This window comes from Vombatus ursinus, unplaced genomic scaffold (assembly GCF_900497805.2).
Source record: "Vombatus ursinus unplaced genomic scaffold, bare-nosed wombat genome assembly UNPS02009824.1, whole genome shotgun sequence".
Classification (NCBI taxonomy): Eukaryota; Metazoa; Chordata; class Mammalia; order Diprotodontia; family Vombatidae; genus Vombatus; species Vombatus ursinus.
Window position 1 is genome coordinate 10,654,533 of NW_020949602.1, and position 22,600 is coordinate 10,677,132.

At 46.5% G+C, this 22,600-nt stretch overlaps 1 protein-coding gene across 1 annotated transcript in view; it reads left to right on the plus strand.

The window, feature by feature from the left end:
• The first annotated feature begins 1,785 nt into the window (after positions 1-1,785).
• The window catches only part of PGM1 (phosphoglucomutase 1), a 76,776-nt gene continuing 55,961 nt past the window's right edge, over positions 1,786-22,600 (plus strand). The window contains exon 1 of the mRNA XM_027852733.1: positions 1,786-2,074. Coding sequence (XP_027708534.1) covers positions 1,829-2,074 — 246 coding nt within the window. The 5' untranslated portion in view covers positions 1,786-1,828. The remainder of the gene's footprint in view (positions 2,075-22,600) is intronic.

A 22,600-nucleotide genomic window follows, 5' to 3' on the forward strand; every position in this document is an offset into this window, starting at 1 on the left:
GTAATGCCACAGTGCACAGAGTGCTGAGCTGAGAGTCAGAAAGACCTGAATTCAAATCCTGGCTCAGATACTTACTAGCAGTGTGACCCTGGCCAAGTCACCTCACCTCTGCCTGCCTCAGTCTCCTTATCTGTAAAATGGGAGTAATAACAGCACACACCTCCCAGGCTTGTTTTATAAAGCACTTAGCATAATACCTGGCATACAGTGAGCCCTATGTAAATGTGAGCTATTATTATATTAGCTATTAATTATGGTTTACAAAACCCTTTATCCACATTATTTCATTTGATCTGCACAACCCTGAGGTAGGTAGAATACCATTCTGCTTGTAAAGATTATGAAATTGAGTCTTAGAAAGAGAAGGGGACTTTCACAAGAAAGGGAAAGTGATAGAACCCAAACCCAGGGCTTTTCCCATTCCCTCTGGGAAGGCGTCATCTCCAGCACTCTTCACCCTTGACTAAGAGTCAAGTAGAAAGTATGCACTGGGTGAATATTTGTCTAACGAGCAATAATAAAGACACACTGACGGCTTTGTAGCCAAAGTCATACATTTCAAGCTTGAAGTTTCCTTACAAATCCTCTGGCTCAACCCTCTCGTTTCAGAGATAAGGAAACAGAACAGAGAGGAAGGGGAAGTGACTTACTGTCTGGGTGACTTTGAGCAAGTCACTTCCCTTCTTTAGGCCCCAGTTTCTTCATCTGTAAAATAAAGGGGTTGAATTAGGTGACCTAGACTGTGATGAGATCCTTGAGAGCAGAGACTGTCTTTTTCCTTTCTTTGTATCACTGGTGCTTAGCACAATGCCCGGCACGTCGTAGGAGCTTAATAATGAGGCAGCTATGTATTCCAGTGGATAGAGAGGCTGGGCCTGGAGGACCCGAATTCAAATACGGCCTCAGACACTTAGGAGGTAAGAACCCAGGCAAGTCACTCAATTTATCAGCTTCAGTGTCCTCATCTGTGAAATGGAGATAATAGCCCCCATCTTCCAAGATAAAATAAGATATGTAAAATGCTTCACAAACCTTGTAAACTGTTGACTGACTGACTTTGAAGCTCTAAATATATGATCGCCAAGGACAGGGGAAAAGGTTCTCAGCAGAGAGCCTGGTTTCAAATCCTGGCTCTATCACTTGCCCGAGATCACACGGACTGAAACAGGTACCTCTGCCACTGTCCTTGGTAGATCACAGATTTAGAACCTGAAGGGTGCTTAGAGGCCATCTGGTCCATTTTACAGGTGAGAAAACAGGCCCGGAGAGGCTCGTGGCCCCAGGTTGCACAAGGTCTGAAAGCTAAACTGTGGCATCTTCCCAGCCCAAATCCCGAAATCCTTCCCTCTGCCCCACTGGATACTAGGATAGCACGTCACACATCCTCGTGCAGAAAATAACCAGATCCCCCAAAGAGAAGAACGTGCTCTCACGTCCGACCACCTGAGTCCCGGGCCCTTCTCTGGCCTGGAGGGTGTGTTGGGGCTTGGCTTCTGAAGTGTAGGTTGGTGGGAGGAGGGAAGGCCGGACAGTACGGCCCCACCCACGAGGGCTGGGGGTGGGGAGCCACCTTTCTCTGTCCCTCCTGGCACTAGCTGGTGGGTGGGTGGTTCGAGAGAGGGGGAGGTCCCAGGCCGCTGTCTCTTTAAGGAGAGCTGTGTCTCGGGCGTGTGTGAGTGTGACACACCATCCGTGCTCCAGAGCAGCTGCTGGGGCCGGCGGCAGCAGGAAGGCAGCCAGGCCAGGGCAGCGGCGGGCATCGGCAGCGGGCATCGGCAGCAGGAAGGCAGCCAGGCCAGGGCAGCGGCGGGCAGCACCGCACCGCACCATGGTGAAGATCGTCAAAGTGCACACCAAGGCGTACCCGGACCAGAAGCCGGGCACGAGCGGGCTGCGCAAGCGGGTCCGAGTGTTCCAGGAGAGCGCGCACTATGCTGAGAACTTCATCCAGAGCATCCTGGCCACCGTGGAGCCGGCGCAGCGGCCCGACGCCACGCTGGTGGTGGGGGGCGACGGCCGCTTCTACATGCCGGAGGTCATCCAGCTCATCGTGCGCATCGCCGCGGCCAACGGGGTGAGGAGGGCCGGCGCGTGGGAGGGGGTCCGCGCGTGGGGGGGCCCCGGCCTCGCTGGCCTCGATCGCCGAGGACTTGCGTGGGCCCCCCCCCCCCCGCCCCCCTCCCCCCCCCCCCGCGCCCTTCCCCCCCCCCCCCCCCCCCGCCCCCCCCCCCGGGGGGGGGGGGGGGGGGGCTGGAGCGGGGCGGGGGGGAGGGGACGGCGGAGCCGGGGAGGGGCGGAGCTTGGGGCCGGCTCTAGCCTTCCCCTTGGGCGGCCCCTTCCTCCTCTTCCTTTCCTCCTCTTCCTTTCCTCCTCCTCTCTTCCCCATCCCCCGCCCCCAGGCCTTTGACATTTAAAGTAACCTTTCCCGGAGATACTGTTACCGGGCTGCGCATTCCGGCCTCGAGCTGGGGTGAGGCCTGGGACCCTGGGAGAGATTGGGGCGCGAGCCTCCTCTCCCCGTTCCCCTCCAGGATCGCGCTATTCGCGGGGTTGTGAGCTCTTTCCTCTCCCAGCCTCACTAGGTCGTGTCTAGCACCCGGGAGACGGAAGCTTCCCCGATTGCACCTCCACCCCCAGCCATGTGTCTGGATCCCTCCCCCATTTTATTAGGGCACCCCTAGGCACTCTTACGCAAGGAGGATGGGAGGCTGGGTCGAGCCAGGCACCTTCTCTCTTTCCCCCCATCCCGACTCGGCCCACCCAATTGGAAGCTATCCTAAGCCGAATCGCGGAGGCCTTGCTACCTGCTGCCAAGGCCGAAGAAGCAACCGGGTTAGGATGAGCTGGGGTCTGGGTGCCCTAAGCTTGGAGTAAGGCCAGGACCCCAAGAATTGGAGGCCTCACAGATAGCACGGTGCCCAGGGATTCGTCCTAGCGGGGTTCTTCAAAGAGCAGCTTAACCTGGGCATTTGAGCAACTTTTCGGGAACTTTTTTACACCTAGAACTCAGGCTGCACTCAAACCGAACCAATGGGCTTGGGATTTGCTTTGGTTTTCTTGGAAGCCTCCATAATCTAAATTTGGCCTCACTTCATAAAGACCAACCTTATCACCCACTCCCTAAAGATAGCTCACATTGGACAACACCTTATAAACCCACACACACGCGCACACACCTGCCCACACATAGATAATTCTGTGGGTTAGAATACAACCTGAATGTCCCTTCTCTCTGAGCCTTCTCCTTTCGGAAAATAAAGGAGTTCTGTTAGATGAGGCCCAACGTTTCTTATTCTCATTCTATAATCCTATGATTACCTCTATTTTATGGAGAGGTAAACTGAATCTCAGTGAGCAGGTAGAGTGTCGTTGAGTTCTTAGGCCACTGAGAAGTTGCTGTAATACCTCTGATTTCTGCCTCTATCTGGTCAGGCTCAGATCCATTCTCTGGGCTGTTATCAACCACTGGGCACCTGTAACTTCAGATAACTGTTTACTTTTGTTGTTGTTGTTTTAAAGGACCCAGAGCTTGCCACTTGCAGATCTACACCAGATATGCAGCTTAGAGTCTTACAGAGAGTTGTCCAGGGCAGGGAGAGGAGACATTACTGTGACTTAAGGTGTCTGAGCCAGGATTTGACCCCAAGATGTACTGACTTGAAAAGTGGCTCTCTGGGAATGGGGAGTGGGAGGGACAGATTGATTTTAAAATAATCTTTGTTAATTGAAAAAAATTAAAATCATAGACTTTAAAAAATGAAAAATGACTCCCTCTCCATTACTCCACATGGACCCACTGAGCTATGAGGATACTGAATAGCTCTGCTTTAGTAACTAAGTCTTGTTAACTTGTAACTCAATGTTGCCTCGGAAGCAGGGAGCTTTTCCAGGGTACTCGGCTAACTAGTATCTGAGGCAGAATTTGAGCTTGGGTCTTCCTGATTCTAAGCCCAGCTCTCCTTCCCCTTAGTCAAGCCGTCTCAGAGGTTATATAACTGATTAACAAGGCTTTTGTTTCCTTTCTTGGAACCTAGAAGAGAATTTTGGCTGTGGTTGGCATGGCTTGATTATTTATTTGTGCCTTGGTAGATCAGAGATTTCACAGGTGTTAAGTCCTCCTTCCCCACCTTCTCTTTGAATCCAATCTCTCTTTATCTTCTTATCCGATATACTTCATTTGCTGTCCTGGTTCTGCACCTACCTGATTACCCCCCCCCCCCCCCATATCCTTTCCCTAGAGCTGCCTCTGGGTATCACCCACTTAACCCTGGCTCTGTTCTGGCTCCTCTTCTCCCTAGACGCTAACTCAGTGTCCGGCACCTATGTGTTCAATCATCACCCTGTGCAGATGATTCTCACATTTCTTCATCCAACCCTAATCCGTTTCCTGACCTCCAGGCTTGAATCTCCAGGTGGGATAGACATCTCACCCTCATCACGTCCACAAATGATCTCATTATCTTTCCCTCAAAACTTTACCACCTTCTGCATTTCACCTTCTACCACCTTCTGCACTGTTGAAGGCTCCACTATCCTCAAAGTCACCCAGGCTCACAACCTCGGTGGCATCCTCAACTCTTCATGGGTACTCTGCCCATGTAGACAATCTATAGCCAGGTTTTGTTTTTACCTTCACAACATCTGGTGTGTGTTCCCGTCTTTCCACTCAACTGGCCCCCAGTCATCACCTGCAATAGCCTTCGGGTTTGTTTCTTTAAGCTACTGTACCCACCCTAGTGCCTCCTCCATTCAGATGTAAAATTAATCTCCCAAAGCACGGGTCTGACTGTGACCCTCCCTAGTCTGTAAACTCCGGAGAATTCCTATTGCCTTCAGGATCCAATAGAAAATGTTGTTTAGCACTGAAAGCTCTTCCTGCCCAGGTCTCTTCCTACCTTTCCATTGTCTTTACACTTTACCCTCCCCCCATGTCCTTTATGATCTAGTGACCCTGACCTTTTTGCTGTTCTCTCACAAGACACTCAACTTCCTGATTCCAGGAATTTTCTCTGTCCCCTCATGCCTGTAATGGTCTCACTCCTCATCTCTACCTTCTGGTTTCTGTGGCTTCCTTTAAATCCCAGCTAAAATCTCACCTTCTGTAAGAAGCTTCTCCTAGTCTTCCCTACTGTGTGTGCTTTCTTGCTGAGATTACCCTCCATTTTTACTATTTCCATTTATATACATCTTGTATATGGAGTTTCTTTCCCTTCCTTCCTCCCTCCTTCCCTGCATCCTTCCCTCCCTCTCTCTCTCTCCCCCCCCCACCCCATTGGAATGTGAGCTTCTTGAGGACAGAGACAGTATTTTGCCTACTTTGCGTTCCCAGTGCTTAGCACAGTGCCTGGCACATAGTAAGTGCTTAATAAATGCTTATTGGCCTACTGATATGTTTTCCATAAATCATCAACAGAGGCTCTAACCAGCACACAGGAGGCCTTCCTTTTATTCTTTCAGTGTCTTGGGTGGGTGGGTGGGGATATCAGGGTAACATCTGATCTGTTTTCTTGACATGACTGGTTTGCCTTCTTTCCTGGACATGCTTTAATGGACCTCTGATCTCATTAGAGCCAATACTGTCTCCAGTAGGGCTGATCACAATCCATCCACATCTTGGCCTGTGTAGCTCTTCTCCAGATCTTCCCATAAGTTTTCTATGAGGTCTCTGTCTGCCATGTTGGGGCCTTCTTCTCGATCTCACTAGGGGAGCTCTGGGGCTCTCCATCTGTTTTCCCTTGCTCCTCCTATGATGCTTGCTTTTCACATGCAAGTCATCATTGGCCTTTGGGAGATCTGCAGTTTTGATTCTGGTGGAATCCTGTGATTTATAGCCATATGTCATTACCATAATGTTGATGTTATATGGAGTTTAATGATGGAATTTTCTTTGAAGGAGAAGCTTGACTTTACTGAAAATACTGGGCAGTTTCCCAAGTCCAGTCCAGCCCATCCTCAGTCGTGGGCCCAGAGCCTTGATTGTTCACAGATAGAATCAGTCTGCCATACATGCACTGATGGCTCAGCTTCCTGGGTTGTCCATGCAGATGTGTGTCATAGGCTAGACAATAGGCATTCTTCATCTACCTGGCTTTTTCTGGTGTAGTTGTCAGACTGAGTCCTTGTGAATCTCAGGAAGCATGGCAGCATTCTGGGCAGGGGAGTACGATACAATCAGTACAAAGTCATCCAAAGAGAAGAGCATCTGGTGGGTTTCACCATCTATAGGGACTTCCTCTTTCGTTTGGATTCTATGCCAGATATCTTCCCTGACACCTTTGGTGAGCAGCGTCCCCCAGTGTCATGCTTCTCTTAATATCAATAACTAGAGGTTAACTGGATTGAAGAGTCTTCTATGGTCTTAACATATGCATGGCATATGCCTGATTGACTTTATTTTGTTCCAGTGAACAAAATGCTTTCTTATGGTCAACAAAGACCAGAGCAGGATTATGTGCTCCTGACACCTCTTGGTTAGTTGTGTGACTAATTGGGTGGTTTGTTCCAGAACAAGTGTTCTTACCCTGGGGTCCATGAACTTGATTTTAAAAAAATATTTAGGTAACTGTATGTCAATATGATTGGTTTCCTTTGTAATTTGATGTGTCTTATTTTATGTGTTTAAAAGCATGATTCTGAGAGCATAGGCTCTGTAGGTTTTACCAGACTGTTGAAGGAGAGATTTGTCCAGGATATGAAATTGGTGAAGAATCCGTCCTCTAGGTTATCACTTGTGGATGCTCATCAATTCCGCTCTCTTATTTTCATTAAAGATTCCCTTGCTGTATGGGGTGGGGGGTCCCTTGTTGTTTGTGTAAAGGGTTTTGTAGTGTCTGAACAGTAGTTATCCACGTCCTCTCAATTTCCTGTGCTTTTGGCAGTAGTGTGATGGGTTTTTTGTTTTTGTTTTTTAATTATTCAATAGCTTCACTTTCAGAGAGCTTGAGATTCAATCCAGGGAGTAGAAAGAAGTCGGGATTTTGAGTCAGAGGACATGGGTTCAAACCCCTATTCTGTCACTTCTTACCTATGTGATAATGAATGTAAAGCACTTTATAAACTTTTAGAAATGTTGGGTATCATCCTCGTCACCATCATCAACCTCTCTGAACCTCCTTTCCTCATTTGTAAAATCAGGCGGTTGGACCAGATGATCTCCAAGCAACCTTCCAGCTCTTGGTCCTTGACACGGTGATCCTTTAGCTCCCTCCCCCATGCCCAGACTCTGTGTAGGCACCACACCACGCCACAATAGCAGCGGCTGTTCTTCCCATCTTAGTTTTCCTCAGTGCCCCTTTTCTGTTTTCTCATAGGGGACTGTGATGTGAGATCCCAAACATGGCGGCTTCACTGCTCTTGATGAGAACCATAGCTTCTCATAGAAACGTGGACAGGTGTTTTCAGTTTTTCTTCTGTTTGTGTCCTCTTTCCACTTTTATCTTTAAATGCTTCGGGAACGATCTGGCTTAACTGGCTCTGGTGTTAGCCTTTCTGCAACACCCCCCCCCCCCCTTTTCGTTCTTTTAAGAGGTGATACTGATCATAATCTTCCACCATCCTCCTCAGAAAGATTTAGGAAGTAGTTCATGTTGTTTTAGGTTTTGCCTTTGGTTGCATTTATGTCTTTCCTCTCAGCAAAGAGATCAAGTGTTTGCTGGCTGAGGCAGTTCATGGGCATTGTTGGCCTCCTGGTTGTGGTGATTGCTTTACAGTGGGTAAACTTCCACAGAAAATAATGATTTTTGTGGTTGTTATTGTTATTCAGTCGTGTCAGACTCTTCATGACTCCATGGACCATGGCATGCCAGGCTCTTCTACCCTCTGCCATCTCTCAAAGTCTGTCCCAGGTCATGTTCGTTGCTTCCATGACATTATCTATCCATTTCATCCTCTGCCATTCCCTTCAAACTTTCCCAATATCAGGGTCTTTTCCATTGAGTTCTGCCTTCCCATTATGTGGCTAAAGTATTTTAGCTTCAGCTTCAGTATTTGACTTTCCAGTGGATAGCCTGAATCAATTTCTATAAGTATTGACTGATTTGATCTCCCTGCTGTCCAAGGGATTCTCAAAAGTCTGCTCCAGCACCACCATTCAAAAGCATTGCTTCTGCAGTGCTCAGCTTTCCTTATAGTCCAACTGTCACAGCCAGACATCGCTAGCAGAGAAACCACAGCTCTGACTACGTGAACCTTTGTCAGCAAGGTAATGTCTCTGCTTTTTAGTCTGCTGTCCAGATTTGCCATAGCTTTCCTTCCAAGGAACAATTTCATGGCTGCAGTTGCTTTCTGCAATCATCTTGGAGCCCAAGAATACGACACTCCTCCCATTTCTTCTCCCTGGTAGTATATGTCAATTCATTTATCCATTTTTCCATTTCAGGGCATCAATGTATCTATTTTAAAAACTAATTAATTAATTAATTTTTAGTTTTTAACATTCACTTCCATAAGCTTTTGAGTTTTACATTCTCTACCCCTACCTTCCCTCTCCAAGATGGCAGGCAATCTGATATAAGCTCTACTTATACGTTCATCTTAAACATATTTTGACATTAGTCATGTTGTAAAGAAGAATTAGAACCAATGGGAGGAACCACAAGAAAGAAGAAACAAAACACAATAAAACAACAACCACAACAAAGGAGCCAATAGTATGCTTCAATCTGCATTGAGACTCCACAGTTCTTTCTCTGGATGTGGATGGCATCAATTTACTTAAATAGTTCCCTTGTTATGACTGGTCTCTTTACTGGCCTTAAATCTCATTCCATATCTTTTGCTTTTATATCACATTGATTTCCAAATATACTTTTCTTTTTTCCATACCTTAATTGTTTTCCCTTGTAACAAAGATTTTTTCTTACATGTTCAGCTAAACCAACCATCACATTGATTATATCTGACAAATATTCCACACCTAAAGCTTCCAACTTTTTCAACTAAAGGAGGGAGACGCATTTGCTTGTCTCATCTCTGGGGCCAAACTTCACACATATCTTCTTCTCCTTCTTATCCTTCTAATGTGAGGTTGATTTTGATCTTTGCTTTAACAAGTTAATGTTCTGACTTGCCAGATGGTCATTCATAGCCTGGATAACACTTATTGTATCACTTCTTATTCACTAATCACATCACGGTCCGTTGACACTCACCATATGTCTTTTTGTTGCTCTTTTGGTTGTTATTTTAATTTTTCTGAGAATGTGGTGCTCCAACATGCACCGACGTATGATGCCACCAGGACTTTTTTTGTTTGTTTTGTTTTTGGTCTGAATCTGTGATGTTGTCATGTAGGAAACACCCCAGTGAGGAAAACCCCCTCATTAATTCAGATTGCTACCTCGATGGCAGTGTGTAATCTCAGAGAGGTCCTTGGGGCACTGAGAGGTGATGTTACAGAGGAGGCATGAGCCCAGGTCTTCCTGATATTGACCAGCTCTCTATCAACCACCCAAGAGCAGTGTCTTGGTATTAAACTGACGGGCACTGGTAGGAGCAATTTGAGATCATTACAAGGTCTGCAAAGCTTCTCAAATGCCAGCCGGCCTAATTTCCTTCTCTTCTTCAGTGCTGATCCCAGTTTATTGTCTATGTAGAACCCTCACCCAGTGACAATAAGGACTCACATTTATATTGTCTGGCAAGATTTATCCAGCACTTCCTTTCCAGCCACATTAGGTGGGGTAAACATCACTGCCTTCATTGTACAATTGGAGAATCTGAGACTGATACATTAAGGGGGGGGCGCCTCAGAGTCTCCCAAGTCACTTGACTGAGGCAATCAGTGGCAAAGACTTTCTGCCTTCAGAACCAGTGTTCTTTCCACTGTACCAGAGAGGTCAAATTACCTGACCAGCAGAAGCTCCTTCAAGGCAAGAACTGTCCAGCTTTTCTCTTTCTGCCTCAGTGGCTACTCTTGTTCACTTAACAGATGATTGCTGAAATGAATCAAATTGCTTAAGATCACGTAACCAGTAAGTTGCAGACCCTAAGTCTACTGGTCATTGCAAAGATACGTATCTCAGTGGGCTATCCAGTGGCCTGTATGTTGTCATCACGGCAGAAAGTGCTCCCCCTCCTGTCCTGCCCCAGTGGGGGTGGGCAGTACAGTCTTTTTTTTGGGGGGGGGATACTTGGTATTTCACTAAGGAGAGACTTTATGGTTTTCTAAATATTATTATCATAAGATCACGGATTTAGAAGAGACATCTAATTCAAACTCTTCATTTTACCAATGAGGAAACTGAGGCGCAGGGAAGTTCATTGACTTGCCAGGGTCATTGGATCATAGGTCTGGAGCCGGAAGGGGACCACGGGGTCTACTAGACCAAACCTAAAACCAGCGTAGCAAACGGCAGAACTGAGATTTGAACCTCAGCTGCTCTGACTCTAAATCCAACGTTCCTTCCCTGACATTTTACCTGACAACTTTCCCAGGGGTTGGAGAACCTCACCTTCCATAGGAAGTCCTTCTTTTGTTTGCCCCTTACCTTAGGAAACCTTTCTGGGATGCAGGCAAACACTTCTGGCAAATCTCTATGTCCTTGTTGAATACCTTGCTTGTCACCACTCAGCAAATTATTGAACAAAGTTTTCTCTGTGGTTCCTTCTGTCCTGGAGTTCTGTATATGAGAGAGTGCGTTTTGCTCTACCAAGTCAAAGGTTTTCTTCAAATTAATAAGCAGAGAGTACAGTAGGAGCTTGTATCCTCCACACTCCTCAGGCAGCTGAGTGACCATAAGGATGTGGTGCATTGGAGAAAGTTGCCCACAAAGGCCCAACTCTTCCCTTTCTGACTTCTTATTAAAGATGTGCATCTCAAAGGCTTTATACGATGAGGAAAGCAGGCATGGGAGCCTTCTTGGTGGCCTTTTAAAAAATAACATATTTTAGGGAGGCAGCTGGGTGGCACAGTGGATAAAGCTCCAGTCCTGGAGTCAGGAGGACCTGAATTCAAATCTGGCCTCAGACACTTACTACCTATGTGACCCTGGGCAAGTGCCTAACAAAAATAGCATATTTTGGGATCTTCCTCTTTTAAAAAATATCATCCGGATCAATCCCTGAGGATTCTCCAAACTGTATCATGTACACTGGTGTGACTTACTGGGACGTGTTGAATTTGAAGTTAGGAGACCTGGATGAGAATCTCAGCAAGTAGACTATTTGAGCTTCAGTTTCTTCATCTGTAAAATGGGATTAAGAATAATTGTACTGCCCACCTTCGTTGGGTTGTTGTGAGAAAAGTGCTTTGTTAATCTTAAAGTTCTACGTCAATGTGTTATGGTTTTTATAATGATAATGATGTAATTGGTGGGGACCAGCCACTCTTTGAAAACGTAGTAAGTACCTGTTGAGTCCGAAGACTTCAGGTCGGAGAGCAGGATTCCTACAAAGACAGCCCTCTTCTTGATCTCCTATTCTTCGTTCTCTTTCCTCTACATACGTTTGGTATATACTTATTATCTATGTATGCCTGTTGTTCTATTTCATTTTCATTTTTGATCTCCAGCATCTGGATCAGTGCCTGGCATATAGTAGACACTTAATAAATGTTTGTTGAATTGAATTCACTTGTTAAGTCCCCCTGGCCTATAATATAAAAGTTATCTTAGAAGGGGAAATCTGTTCAATAAATATTTATTAAGTACCTACTGGGTGCACACTGCGCTACACATTGGGGGACTTGCAAAGTTTAGGTAAGATGGGCCTCTACCTTCATGGATCATAATTATGTACGGTAGGGGGATTATTGAAATCAATTAACATTTGTTAAGTAACATTAAGTTCAAGGTACCCCATGCTATCCATTGAGGCAGAAACTCAGCTAGTAAAAATATACGCTATTCGGATTATAAAATTCAAGTTAGGTATAACTTCAGAAGCCATGTCAGCTATGTTCAAACATTTGAGTGAATGGCTATAAAAGGGAGGAGAGGTTTGGACTTGTTTGTTTAGTTCCAAAGGGCAGAAGTCGCTGCAGGGGGTAGAAGTTGCCAAAATGGCCATTTTAGACTAGGAACCATCCAAACAATGAGAGCTACCCCAAAGGGGAGGGGCTACTTGGAGAAGGGGTGGCTTCCCCCTCCCTGGAGGGCCTCAAGCAGAAGCTTGGCAGCTGTGGCCTAGTAGGATTCCTTTTGTGTAGGGGTTGGAGGTCCCACATGTGAGATCCTTTCCTCTCTTCCAACTCACAAATTCTGTGAAAGGCATTAACGAGGGAGGGAGTGAGAAAGCAAAGGGCAGGGTCAGGAGGCACAGATATTCCAGTCTGGCAAAGCCAGAATTTGAACCCTAGTCTTCTGATCCAAAGCCAGTGCGCTTTCCACATTGTGGCCACATTGGTTTTGCTGCTGGAACATCCAAGTGAAGTTGTTCTGTAGGCAATGTAGCGGAGGCCTTCATCAGAGGAATTAATACTAGACATATGTATGTGTATACATATATACATACATATACATGCACATGTTTGTGTGTCTGTCTGTCTATCTCTATCTCTATCTCATCTGTTTATCTCTATCCATCTATCTATCTATCTATCTAACTATCTATCTTCATTAAGATGATGTTTGAAGCCATGGGGTGCATGAGGTTTCCAAGGGAGGGAGTGTAGAGAGAGCAGAGTAAAAGGCTAAGGATGGAATCTGGGGAATGCCCACAAGAAAGGTCACAGAGATGAGCCAGTGAAGAAGGCCAAGGTGCTAGGAGAGTGAGGAGAGTTTGGTGTCTCTAAAGTCAAGGGCGAAGAAAATAACTAATAAATGGGGGCAGCCACCAAAGTCAAAACTTGCAGAGAGCTCGAGGAGGGTGAAGACTGAAAAAAGGCCATTGGATTTGGCCTAGATGATAAACTCCAAACACCGCTCATCCAGAGATGGGGCATGGAATCTGTGCAAATCACTCCTGCAGTGTTGTATATGCAAGCCCAGGAGGAGGTCCAAAATGGAAAGGAGGGGAAGGCTCCTCTATGGATGAGAGGATCAGGAAGGACTGGATGGAATGAATGAATGAAGGCATCATTTGTTAAGCACTTACTATGTGTTAGGCGTGTGTTAAGATGGTAGCCTTCGAGTTGGGTTTTGAAGAATGGTCAGTAAAGTTCCAACTGGTGGAGATATGCTGGGGAAAGGGCATTCTAGTCATAGGAGAGAGGAATGAAGATGGTCTTAAAATGACCCATCTTGAGGTTGGGGACTGTTCTTCGTTTGGATTTGAACTCAGGTCTTCCTGACTATGAGTCCAGCATTCTCAGCCACGTCCACTGAGCTGCCCCTCAACGAGGATGGTTTGATTGTGTCTTGGGGATTTTTGGTCACTGGACAATAGAGGCTGCTTTCTTCTCTTCACCCTTGTCCCTTGTCTCTGTTGCTACTCAGTGCCCTGGTTGCATAGGGCCATCCTGTGGACGCCCCAGATTGGTGGCAGATCTACTGGAGCTCTGCAGAAGGGACCCCGAGCTCTGAAGGCAGCTTTAAAGGAAGCAGGGGAGCACCTGGCAGCCCCAGGAGGCCGGGGCTCTGTGAGCTCATCAGAGCAGGTGTTCCTTCCATTGAGGCAGGTGGGGTTCATCCCCAGGTCTGCCCATCCTGCCCAGTCTCGTCCGTGCCCTCCAGCAAGTTCACCAGAGAGGTCCATCTGACAACCTTCACCTTTCCCACCAAACTTGGAGTTAGGGGACCAGAGCTCTGTCATTTCTCTGAGTCACTTCATGTCTCCAGCCCTCTGTTTATTCATCTGTGAAATGAGAGGACTTCCAAAGTCCCTTTAGGCTTTAAATCTGTAGTCCTGTGATCCCATGATCTCCTTCATTCCTGGCTATGCCTCCATGTTTGTCTACCCAGCGAGCCATCCCTCATTACAAAGAGTGAAAAAGAGAGAGAAAAAGGCTGTTCATTCAAACTGACCAACACATCAACCAGGTCTGACAGCATATGTGGTATTCCATACCCATGGTCCCCCACTTTTGCACGTTCAGGTATTTTTTTTTTGATACTTTGTATTTACAATATTGTAGCCATTATGTATATTGTCGTAGCACATTCATAGCTTAACTCTGCACTAAGACTTTTAGGACATGCCCTGTTCAGCCCTTACTATGGGCCTAACACTCTGTCTATTGCCGTGAATGGACGACATATGCATGACATTTTGAAGTTTATAAATAACTTGCACGTACAGTACATCATCTCACTCAGGCTTCACGACAATCCTGTCAGCTGGCTAGTACAGATATTAATATCCCCATTTTACTAATAAGGAAACCAAGGCTGGCCCTCAAGGGACTTGCCTGTGATACCCCCACTAACACGGGTCAGGATCGGCTCCTCCCTCACCCGTGGCATTCCCCGTGGGACCTTCGTGGGCCCGTGCCCATAATGCCTTCCCTCCTCATCTCTGCCTCTTGGAATGTCAGTCCCCTTCAAGGCTTAGCTCAAGTGTGGCCTCCTCCGGGAAGCCCCCCCCCCCCCCCCATTTGTATTTGCTCAACTGTGCATTCTTGTGCTTGCAGGTCCTGAGGGCATTTTTGTCTTTGTAAGCAAAGCACAGTGCCTAGTACGTGATCTTAATGGGACTAGATGAAAATAAAATAGTAAACATTTATTATGTGCCTACTGTATACCAGACGTTGTACAGGATTCAGACCCAGGTGCCCTGACTTCAAATCCAGGGCTCATTCCACTGGCCCAGACTCAGTGTTAAAAATGGCCAGGCTGGTCTCAGAGCCTGACCTTTAGGCAGCTTCGGTCAGGCAACAGGTGGCGTGCAGGGGCAGCTCCTTAGTGGGAAGCCAGGAGGGGAATTGTGGGATTGGATTGAAAGCTCCTGACCTTTTTAGCCCCTTCTAAGTATAAATGAGAAGACTGCCTGTTTGTTAAATGGTAAAATAATAATAATGATGATGATAATAATAATAGTAATAATATTAAAAAATTTTCAGTTCCAAAATTCTTAAGTAATTGCCAGAAAGTTCTTCTCCCTCAGCTAGGCAGGGTGAAGGGTTTTCTTCCTTATTTTGTTTTCTGGACTCCTTATTCCTTCTAATCAATTACCTTCCATCACTTTTGTTTATAATCATTTTAATAATTTAATCAATGATCAATTATTCTAGAACTCAACATAATTTTAGGAAGGACTCAGGCATTTTCTCCCATGGTCCTAGCCCTCAGTATTTAGAGTTGGTGCTCATGGGAGGCTCATCCCCTGGAGTCCCTGACAGAAATCAGATTTAGCCTTGAATGACACGGAGAACTCATGACACAGACTGGACCAGCAACAGCTTCTTGCTCAGGTTCCTGTGGGCAGAGGGTTTTAGAGGTCACACATTTGAACTCCTTTGAAGGTGGAGACCATTTTAGATCTGGCTGACGAAGGTAGTTGGTGCAGTGGGTAGAACGCTGGTCTTGGAGTCAGGAAGGCCTGAGTGCAAATAGAACCTCCCTCTAGTAGCTGTGTGACCTGGGCAAGTCATTTAACTTCTGTCTGCCTCAGTTTCCTGATCTATAAAATGGGCATAATAATAGCACCTACCTCGCAGGGTTGTATCAAATAAAAGAATTTGCATACCCCGAAGACAGATATAAATATTGGTTCTTTTTATTATTATTTTATAGGCATAGTCCAGTACTGGGTACATGGTACACTTAAAGATGCTTGTTAAATTAAATTGAATTGAACAAGGTGACTAGAGGCCCAGAGATTTGCTTCAGGTCATGCATCAAGCTTGTAGCAGAAGTAGGATTAGAACCCAGGGTGCCTAATTCTTAGAATTCTTTTTCCTAAGTCCATTAACTCCTTTCATAAGAAGGGTTAGTGTCTGGCACACAAAAGCAAAATCAGCCCTTACCCTCGATTACATCTAATGAGGGACAGACAGCATGCAGATAACTCCTGGCCACCTGTGTGTTTGAACTGAGTTAGGATCCATGGGAGAGGATCTCAGGAGACACGCTGTGGAGAGGGGCAGGGCAAGACTTCTTTGCTAAAGGGGGAATCTGAAGGAAGCTAGGGAAGCCTGGAGGCTTGAGAAGGGACAGAATTCCAGGCGTGGGAGAAGCCCATGAAAACACAGATTACACTGAGATTGTCCATTGAGTTCTGGAAGGGAGAACCAAGGCTTAAAGAGTTTGCCTGAGGTTTCTGACAGAACAGAGATTCAAACCCAAGCCTCTGATTTCACACCCGACCCGTGAATTAGTGGGAGGGATGTAGGGGAGGAAAGTGGTCAATATTTATCGATCCACTGCCTCCTTTCAGGTACTCCCTGCTTGGCAAGGGCCAATGAAGTTTAAAAGTTTATCATTTATTATTCATTTTTAAAATAGATGACTCTATTTAGAAGGCCCACTTTGATCTGTACAGCTCACACTGGGCAGGATGAAGAACCCAAGTTTGTCCAAGGCTAAATTGTCAGGAATGTCTTTGGAGGATGGCAAAGCCTGACCACATGAGGGGAATGGAGAGTTCTTACCTCTTCTCTCCCTTTCCCAGCAGGGAGCAACATTCTGGGGAAAACATGTTTGGGGGTTGGCATGAGTATGATGAATTACTACCCAGAGATGTTGGAGTGGCCCATTACAGTAATAAGAGTGCACCTTCTAGCAATTAAGATGGTATTTATATACCTGCCCTTGATTGGCCCCCTCAGCAACCTTGTCAGGTAGGGGCTACAGGCAGCTCCATTTTATAGGAGAAGAAACTGAGGCTCAGAGTGATAAAGGGGCTTGACCGTGGCTACATACCTCTCAGGTGTTGGGGCAGGTCATCAGGACTGCAAAACTAAGACCCTGTCCACTGCAGTGTGCTGCCTCTCAATTATGTAACCATGCTTACCCCAGAAAGCAGGCGTCATTTTCTCCATATCCTTGTATCTCCCTGGATACTGGCAGAAATGTTTTCACAAAGTAGAATGTGAAGGGTGAAGACCTCTCTCTTCCTCTCTCTCTCTCTCTCTCCTTGCCTCTCTCCTTTCCTTCCTTCTTTCTCGCTTTTCCTTCCTTCCTTCCTTCCTTCCCTCCTTCCCCAGCTCCTATATAACACAGGGATAGTGACTGTGATTGGGATTTCATGAGTGTAAAGAGGTTTGGAAACCTTAAAGCACTAGATAAATGCCAGCCATGATCATTTTCTTCTCAGAATTCCTGGATGAAGAAATTCCCCAGAACAGTGCAGATCAGCCCCTTCTCTGCCACTCCGGAATCTCAGAGCTCCCTGGGGGGCCCTGGGGGATCGAGCCGGGATGTGGCAGAGTTAGGAGGATTCCTGTACCCCCGGTGCATAACACAGTGCAGGCTCTTCACTAATAATTCCTACTGCCTACCTTGCTTCCTGACTTTAAAGACCGCCTTTGCAGCTCCTCCAGCCTGTCCACCTCTGTCTCGGCACATAGTCGGTACTTCATCAAGATTTGTTTATTAGAAAGAAGCATATGACCAATGTATGTTGAGTGAGTGAAGGAACTCGTGGCCGTGTGGAAAAGAGGTTCGTTGAATTTGGGGTCTGATGACCTCAGTTGGAATCCTGGCTGCCCGAGCCGTGTCTGGGTGTGACCTTGGGCGAGTTGCTTCCAATCTCTGGGCCCAGTTTCCTTTTATGTTAAATGTTGGGGGGCTCCTTCCAGCTTTGGGAGCCTCTGGTGCTTCCCCCCATCATTGGGGGAGATGGATGGCTACATGCATCCCACCTCCCTGTCTTTCCATCTTGGACCACAAGAGGGAACCCTATACTCACGAATGATTTAAGAATTCCTCACGTTGACTGTTTTCTACACCCCTCTCTGTCCAAAGGGATGCATGGCTTGTGGCAATAGCAACAGCAGGAGGAGAAGTGATCTCCCTTAATTCCAGATTCACGCACCTCAGACCTGGAAAGGCAGAGAAGTTTGCCTGAGAATGTGCCCCAAGGAAGCTGGTTATGTTTGCATGCATGTCACCGTGATAAAGTGCCTCGTTTGACTGTTGAGGGAATGCCAGAGGGGTCGGTCATTCCTGTTTCTTGGCGCTCTGAGCTTACAAACGGCTTTCCTTACAACTGTTCTGTGAGGGAAAGCTAGAGTGAGTGCCTTTATCCCTATTTTGCAGATGAGGAAACTGAGGCAGGCAGAGGCAGCAGTAGGATGAGTGTGGGCTCTGGAGGCAGAGGTTCTGGCTTCAGATTCTGCCTTTTATGTTAACTTCCTATGTGACCTTCGCCTCCATGGGCCCCAGTTTCCTCTTCTATAAAATGAGAAGGCTGGGCTAGATGGCCTCCAAAGTGCCTTCCATCTCTAACTCTAGAATCTGGTGAAACTGGTCCTTAAAGGCATAAAGTGGCTTAATATTCGCTACCATTTAATTAAACTTTAATTTCTACGAAGCACTTTGCATCTGTTACCTCACTGGATCCTCACAATTGGTGCTTTTATCATCGTCCCCATTTTACAGATGGGGAAACTGAGGCAGAGAGAGTTTTTTTTTTTTTTTAAATGACTTGTCCAGGGTCACATAGCTAGTAAGTATCAGAAGCAGGATTTGAATCCAGGTCTTTCTGACTCCCAACTCAGCAGTCTATCTACCTGGCCAAGGTCATGTAGCTAATCACCATTTGTGATTATGTCTGTGGTCTGACCCCAAGGTCAGCATCCCTGCTAGTACATTATATTGCATCTCCCATGAGAGCGCCCACCCCCAAACCCTTGTTTTGGGGGTATCTTTGGTAGTGGTGGTGGTTTTAGCATGCACTCAGTCGTTAAAGATGAAGTTAGTACTTGTTACAGAGGGAACGAGGTACAACTTACCCCCCAGAGGAGACTCATTTGAAGTGTTTGCTCGGCCTATGGGAGGATGGGACAGTCTTGCTGCGTCTCCAAGACTGCACACGCATTAGCGCTTCCCACAAACCCACCAGCCCTCCTCCCAGTCCTCCCTTATTCCTCTGATCTCGTCCCTGCTTTCAGGGCACGAGGTAATCATCCGTCCACTCTTCCAGGTGCATCTCATGGACGTGTAAATGACACTTACTGTAAAAACAGCTCACTTTTATTGGGGCTGGGGCCCTATGCTCAGGTAAGGCACTGCCCCTTTGTCTGTTAGCCTTTCAGGCTCTGAAAGAGAGCCTTGTTGGGAGAAAAGCAGCTTGGGGCAGTTCTGAGGACCCGAGAGAAAAACTATCCTTCTGGGAAAATGGTCTGAGAAGCAGCTTCAGGGCCCAAAGGTGTGGGGGCTACAGGGCATGTCCTGCCCCTCAACAAATGGCTGTTTTCAGGGCTTTGAAGGATATGGGTGAGAAAATAGACATCCCGGAGCTGTTTGTGGATGATGAGAACACGTGTGTGTTTGTTTCTGCCTTCCATGATTCATGTGTGGATGTGGGTTTTTTGTTTTGTTTTGTTTTAACCTGAGTTAGAGATGGGTCGCTGACTGTGACAAGGCTTATTGCTGTTCAGTCGTTTCAGTTATGTCCGACTCTTTGTGACCCCATTTGGGGTTTTCTTGGCAAAGATACTGGAGCTGTTAGCCATTTCTTTCTCCACCTCATTGCACAGGTGAAGAAACAGGCAGACAGGGTTAAGCAACTTGTCCAGGGTCACACAGCTAGTAAGCGTCTGAGGCCCGATTTGAACTCGGGAAGGTGACTCCAGGCCCAGTGTTCTGTGCACTATGGGACCATCTAGCCGCCCAGATTTGAGGCAGTAGAAGTCAAATGAAGATAAAACATGGGAATCCAAAGAGTATTATCATTGTAACAGCTTGCACATAACACTTTCAAGTTTGCAAAACACTTTTTCATGTTATTCCATTTTATCTTCACAATGGCCCTGAGAGGTAGATCCTGGCATTATCTGCATTTTACTGGTGAAGAAACTGCGGCAGACTAAGGTAAGTAACTTGCCCAGGGTCACACAGCTCAATCAATCAATCCATCAATAAACATTTGTTAAGTGCCTACTACGTGCCAGGCAAAAAGAGGCAAAAGACAGTCCCTGCCCTCAAGGGACTTACAATCTAATGGTAAGCTAAGTGTCTGAGGCAGGATTTGAATTCAGGTCTCTCTGGATTCCAAGTCAAGCACCCTATATACTGTGTCACCTCGCTTCTGAAATGGTCAGAAGAGTGAGAAAACATAGTGACCTGCGGAGGGAAGCTGCCAGTAGAACTGCCTTCTGCTGCTTGGACAGGGCAGAGAGTGATCAGAAGATAAGACAAGGTGCTTTGGGCTGAGATGGTTGAGAGACATGATTGAGTCTAGTCAGGGTCTTCAGCTCCTGGCCTCACTGGGGGAGAGCTCTGGAGCTGCTGGAAGGTGGTTGGTGAAGTTAGAATCCTCCCGCTCCAGAGCTTTGCTGGGTTTGTTAGCATTGCCCTCTGGTGCCATCTGCCCCCAAGAGGGGCAACCCCCAAGGGCTCCTCTTTATCGACCCCGACTGCCATTTTTGTCTTGAGAGAAAGAAATTCCCCAGAGTCCTTTGAAAGCAGATCAGAGGAACTTTGCAGTCATCTATCTTAGGATGCCCTGTCTACTGGATGCTCCAATCCCTCAGAGAATCATAAGATTTAGAGAGGGAGAAGTGATGCACCTTCTAAGTACCAGAAAAGAGATTCAAATTTGGGTCATCAAATTATAGGATCATAGATTTAGAGCTGGCAGGAAGCCTCAGAAACAGGATTTGAACTCAGGTCTTCCTAAGGTCAAGTGGAGTACTCCCAGAAAATGACAGGTTTGAAGACTAGAAGGGACTTGGCATATCACCAAGTGTCATTCTTTCATTTTACAGATGAGGAAACTGAGGCCTCAAGGGGGAACATAACAGAAGTTTCATGCTTGTACTGTAGAAAGCCAGAGTTTCAATTGGCTATTCTAAAGCGCTGAAGGGAAAATAAGGGAAGGGCAGGGCTACCCCAAGGCGACAGAAGGCAGGCAGAGGAGCAGAGCTGGAGAAGGTCCAGGTGCTGGGATTCCTTGCTCAGAACTTCTTAGCCCTGGAAGCTAAGGGGCTGAAATCTGGTAGGGAGAGTTAGCTCCCCTTTCTCATCTTATTTCCTGACCTGCTGTTTCCCACCAGAGAAACAGGTATCTAGAAATGGAGGAGAGGGCATTCTTCTAACGTGCTTCACATAACTGGAAGAGGGCCCCGGGCTAAACATTTCCGGATCAATGAAGGCACTTATTAAGTGGTCACTATGGGCTGAACACTATACGGCTGGGGCAGGGGTCACGTTGTCATCCGAGCTATGACAATGGGCCAAGAGCTTCCTCCCCGCCATCGTGTTTGACCCCGAGTGCCCTTCGGCCTCTAGTCACTGACCTTTCTATTGTCCCGAAATTATTCTCTCTAGGATCATCAGAGACCTCTCGGTCACCAGCGCCAACAGTGCTTCCCTTAATCCTCTGCTTTGACCCCCTTGTGGCATTTGATACTCGAAGCCATGACCATCCTTCTTTGTACACTCGTGTCCCACCTGAGGCAGGGTCTGCCTGTGTTAGTGATTAGGAAAGCCCCAAACAGGGAAAAGGTGATCATTACTTGCGCCATAGGAGGCCCAGGGGAGAGGGGGGAGTAAGTGTCTTTCCAAAAGCTAGTTGGTATCAGTATCTGCAAAGTGTCAAAATCCACAGGGCTGAGATGAGCAGGAAAGCTAACTGTTAGATCAAGGAGTCAATCAATTAATCAATCAACAAGCATTCATTAAAGGTTTAATGTGTGCCAGACATTATGCTGGGAGCTCTGAATGCAAAGACTAAAATGAAAAGCCCTTCCCTCAAGGCGTTTACAATTCAGCCAAGGAAAATAAAGCATACAGATATAGGAATATACAAAATATATCAAGAATTGATAAACAGTGATTTTTCAGAGGAAAGAATGAGCAACTGGGGAGGGGGGTGGTCAGGAAAGGGTTTAGCCCAGAAGTAGAGGTTCAGTTGAGCCTTGAAGGAAACTAGGAATCCTGAAAGATGGAAGTGAGGAGGGACAAGACTCCTGGCATGGGGACTGCCATTGCAAAAACACGGTGGTTGGAAATGGCTTGTTCTGTGTGAGGAACAGCAAAAAGTCCTTTTTTTTTTTTTAAATTAAAGTTAATATTTTTGTTATCCTGTAATTAACAAACTTAAATATAGAACAAAAACTAAGAATTATACATGAGACTACAAATCTCTATTATAGGCAGATTAAATTTTTAAAAGAATATAATAACTTCAACACATTTGTTTCAAAGTTGTCCTGTTCGTTTCTGTCTCATTTTGAAGTTTTGTGACTTTAAAAATGCTACATTGACTCTTTTTTCTTTCTCTTTTTCTTGTTTCCTGCATTCCTATCTTAATCTCTTCCTCCCTGCCTTCCTTCCTCCCTTCCTCCTTTCTTCTTCCCTTCCTCCTTCCTTCTTTCCTCCCTCCTCCCTCCCTTCCTTCCCTCCTTCCTTCCTTCCTTCCTCCCTCCCTTCCTTCCTTCCTTCCTTCCTTTCCTCCTTCCTTCCTTCCTTCCTTTCCTCCTTCCTTCCTTCCTTCCTTCTTTCCTTCCTTCCTTCCTTCTTCCCTTCCTCCTCCCTTCCTTCCTCCTTCCCTTCCCTCCTCCCTCCCTTCCCTCCTCCCTCCCTTCCTTCCTTCCTTCCTTCCTTCCTTCCTCCCTCCC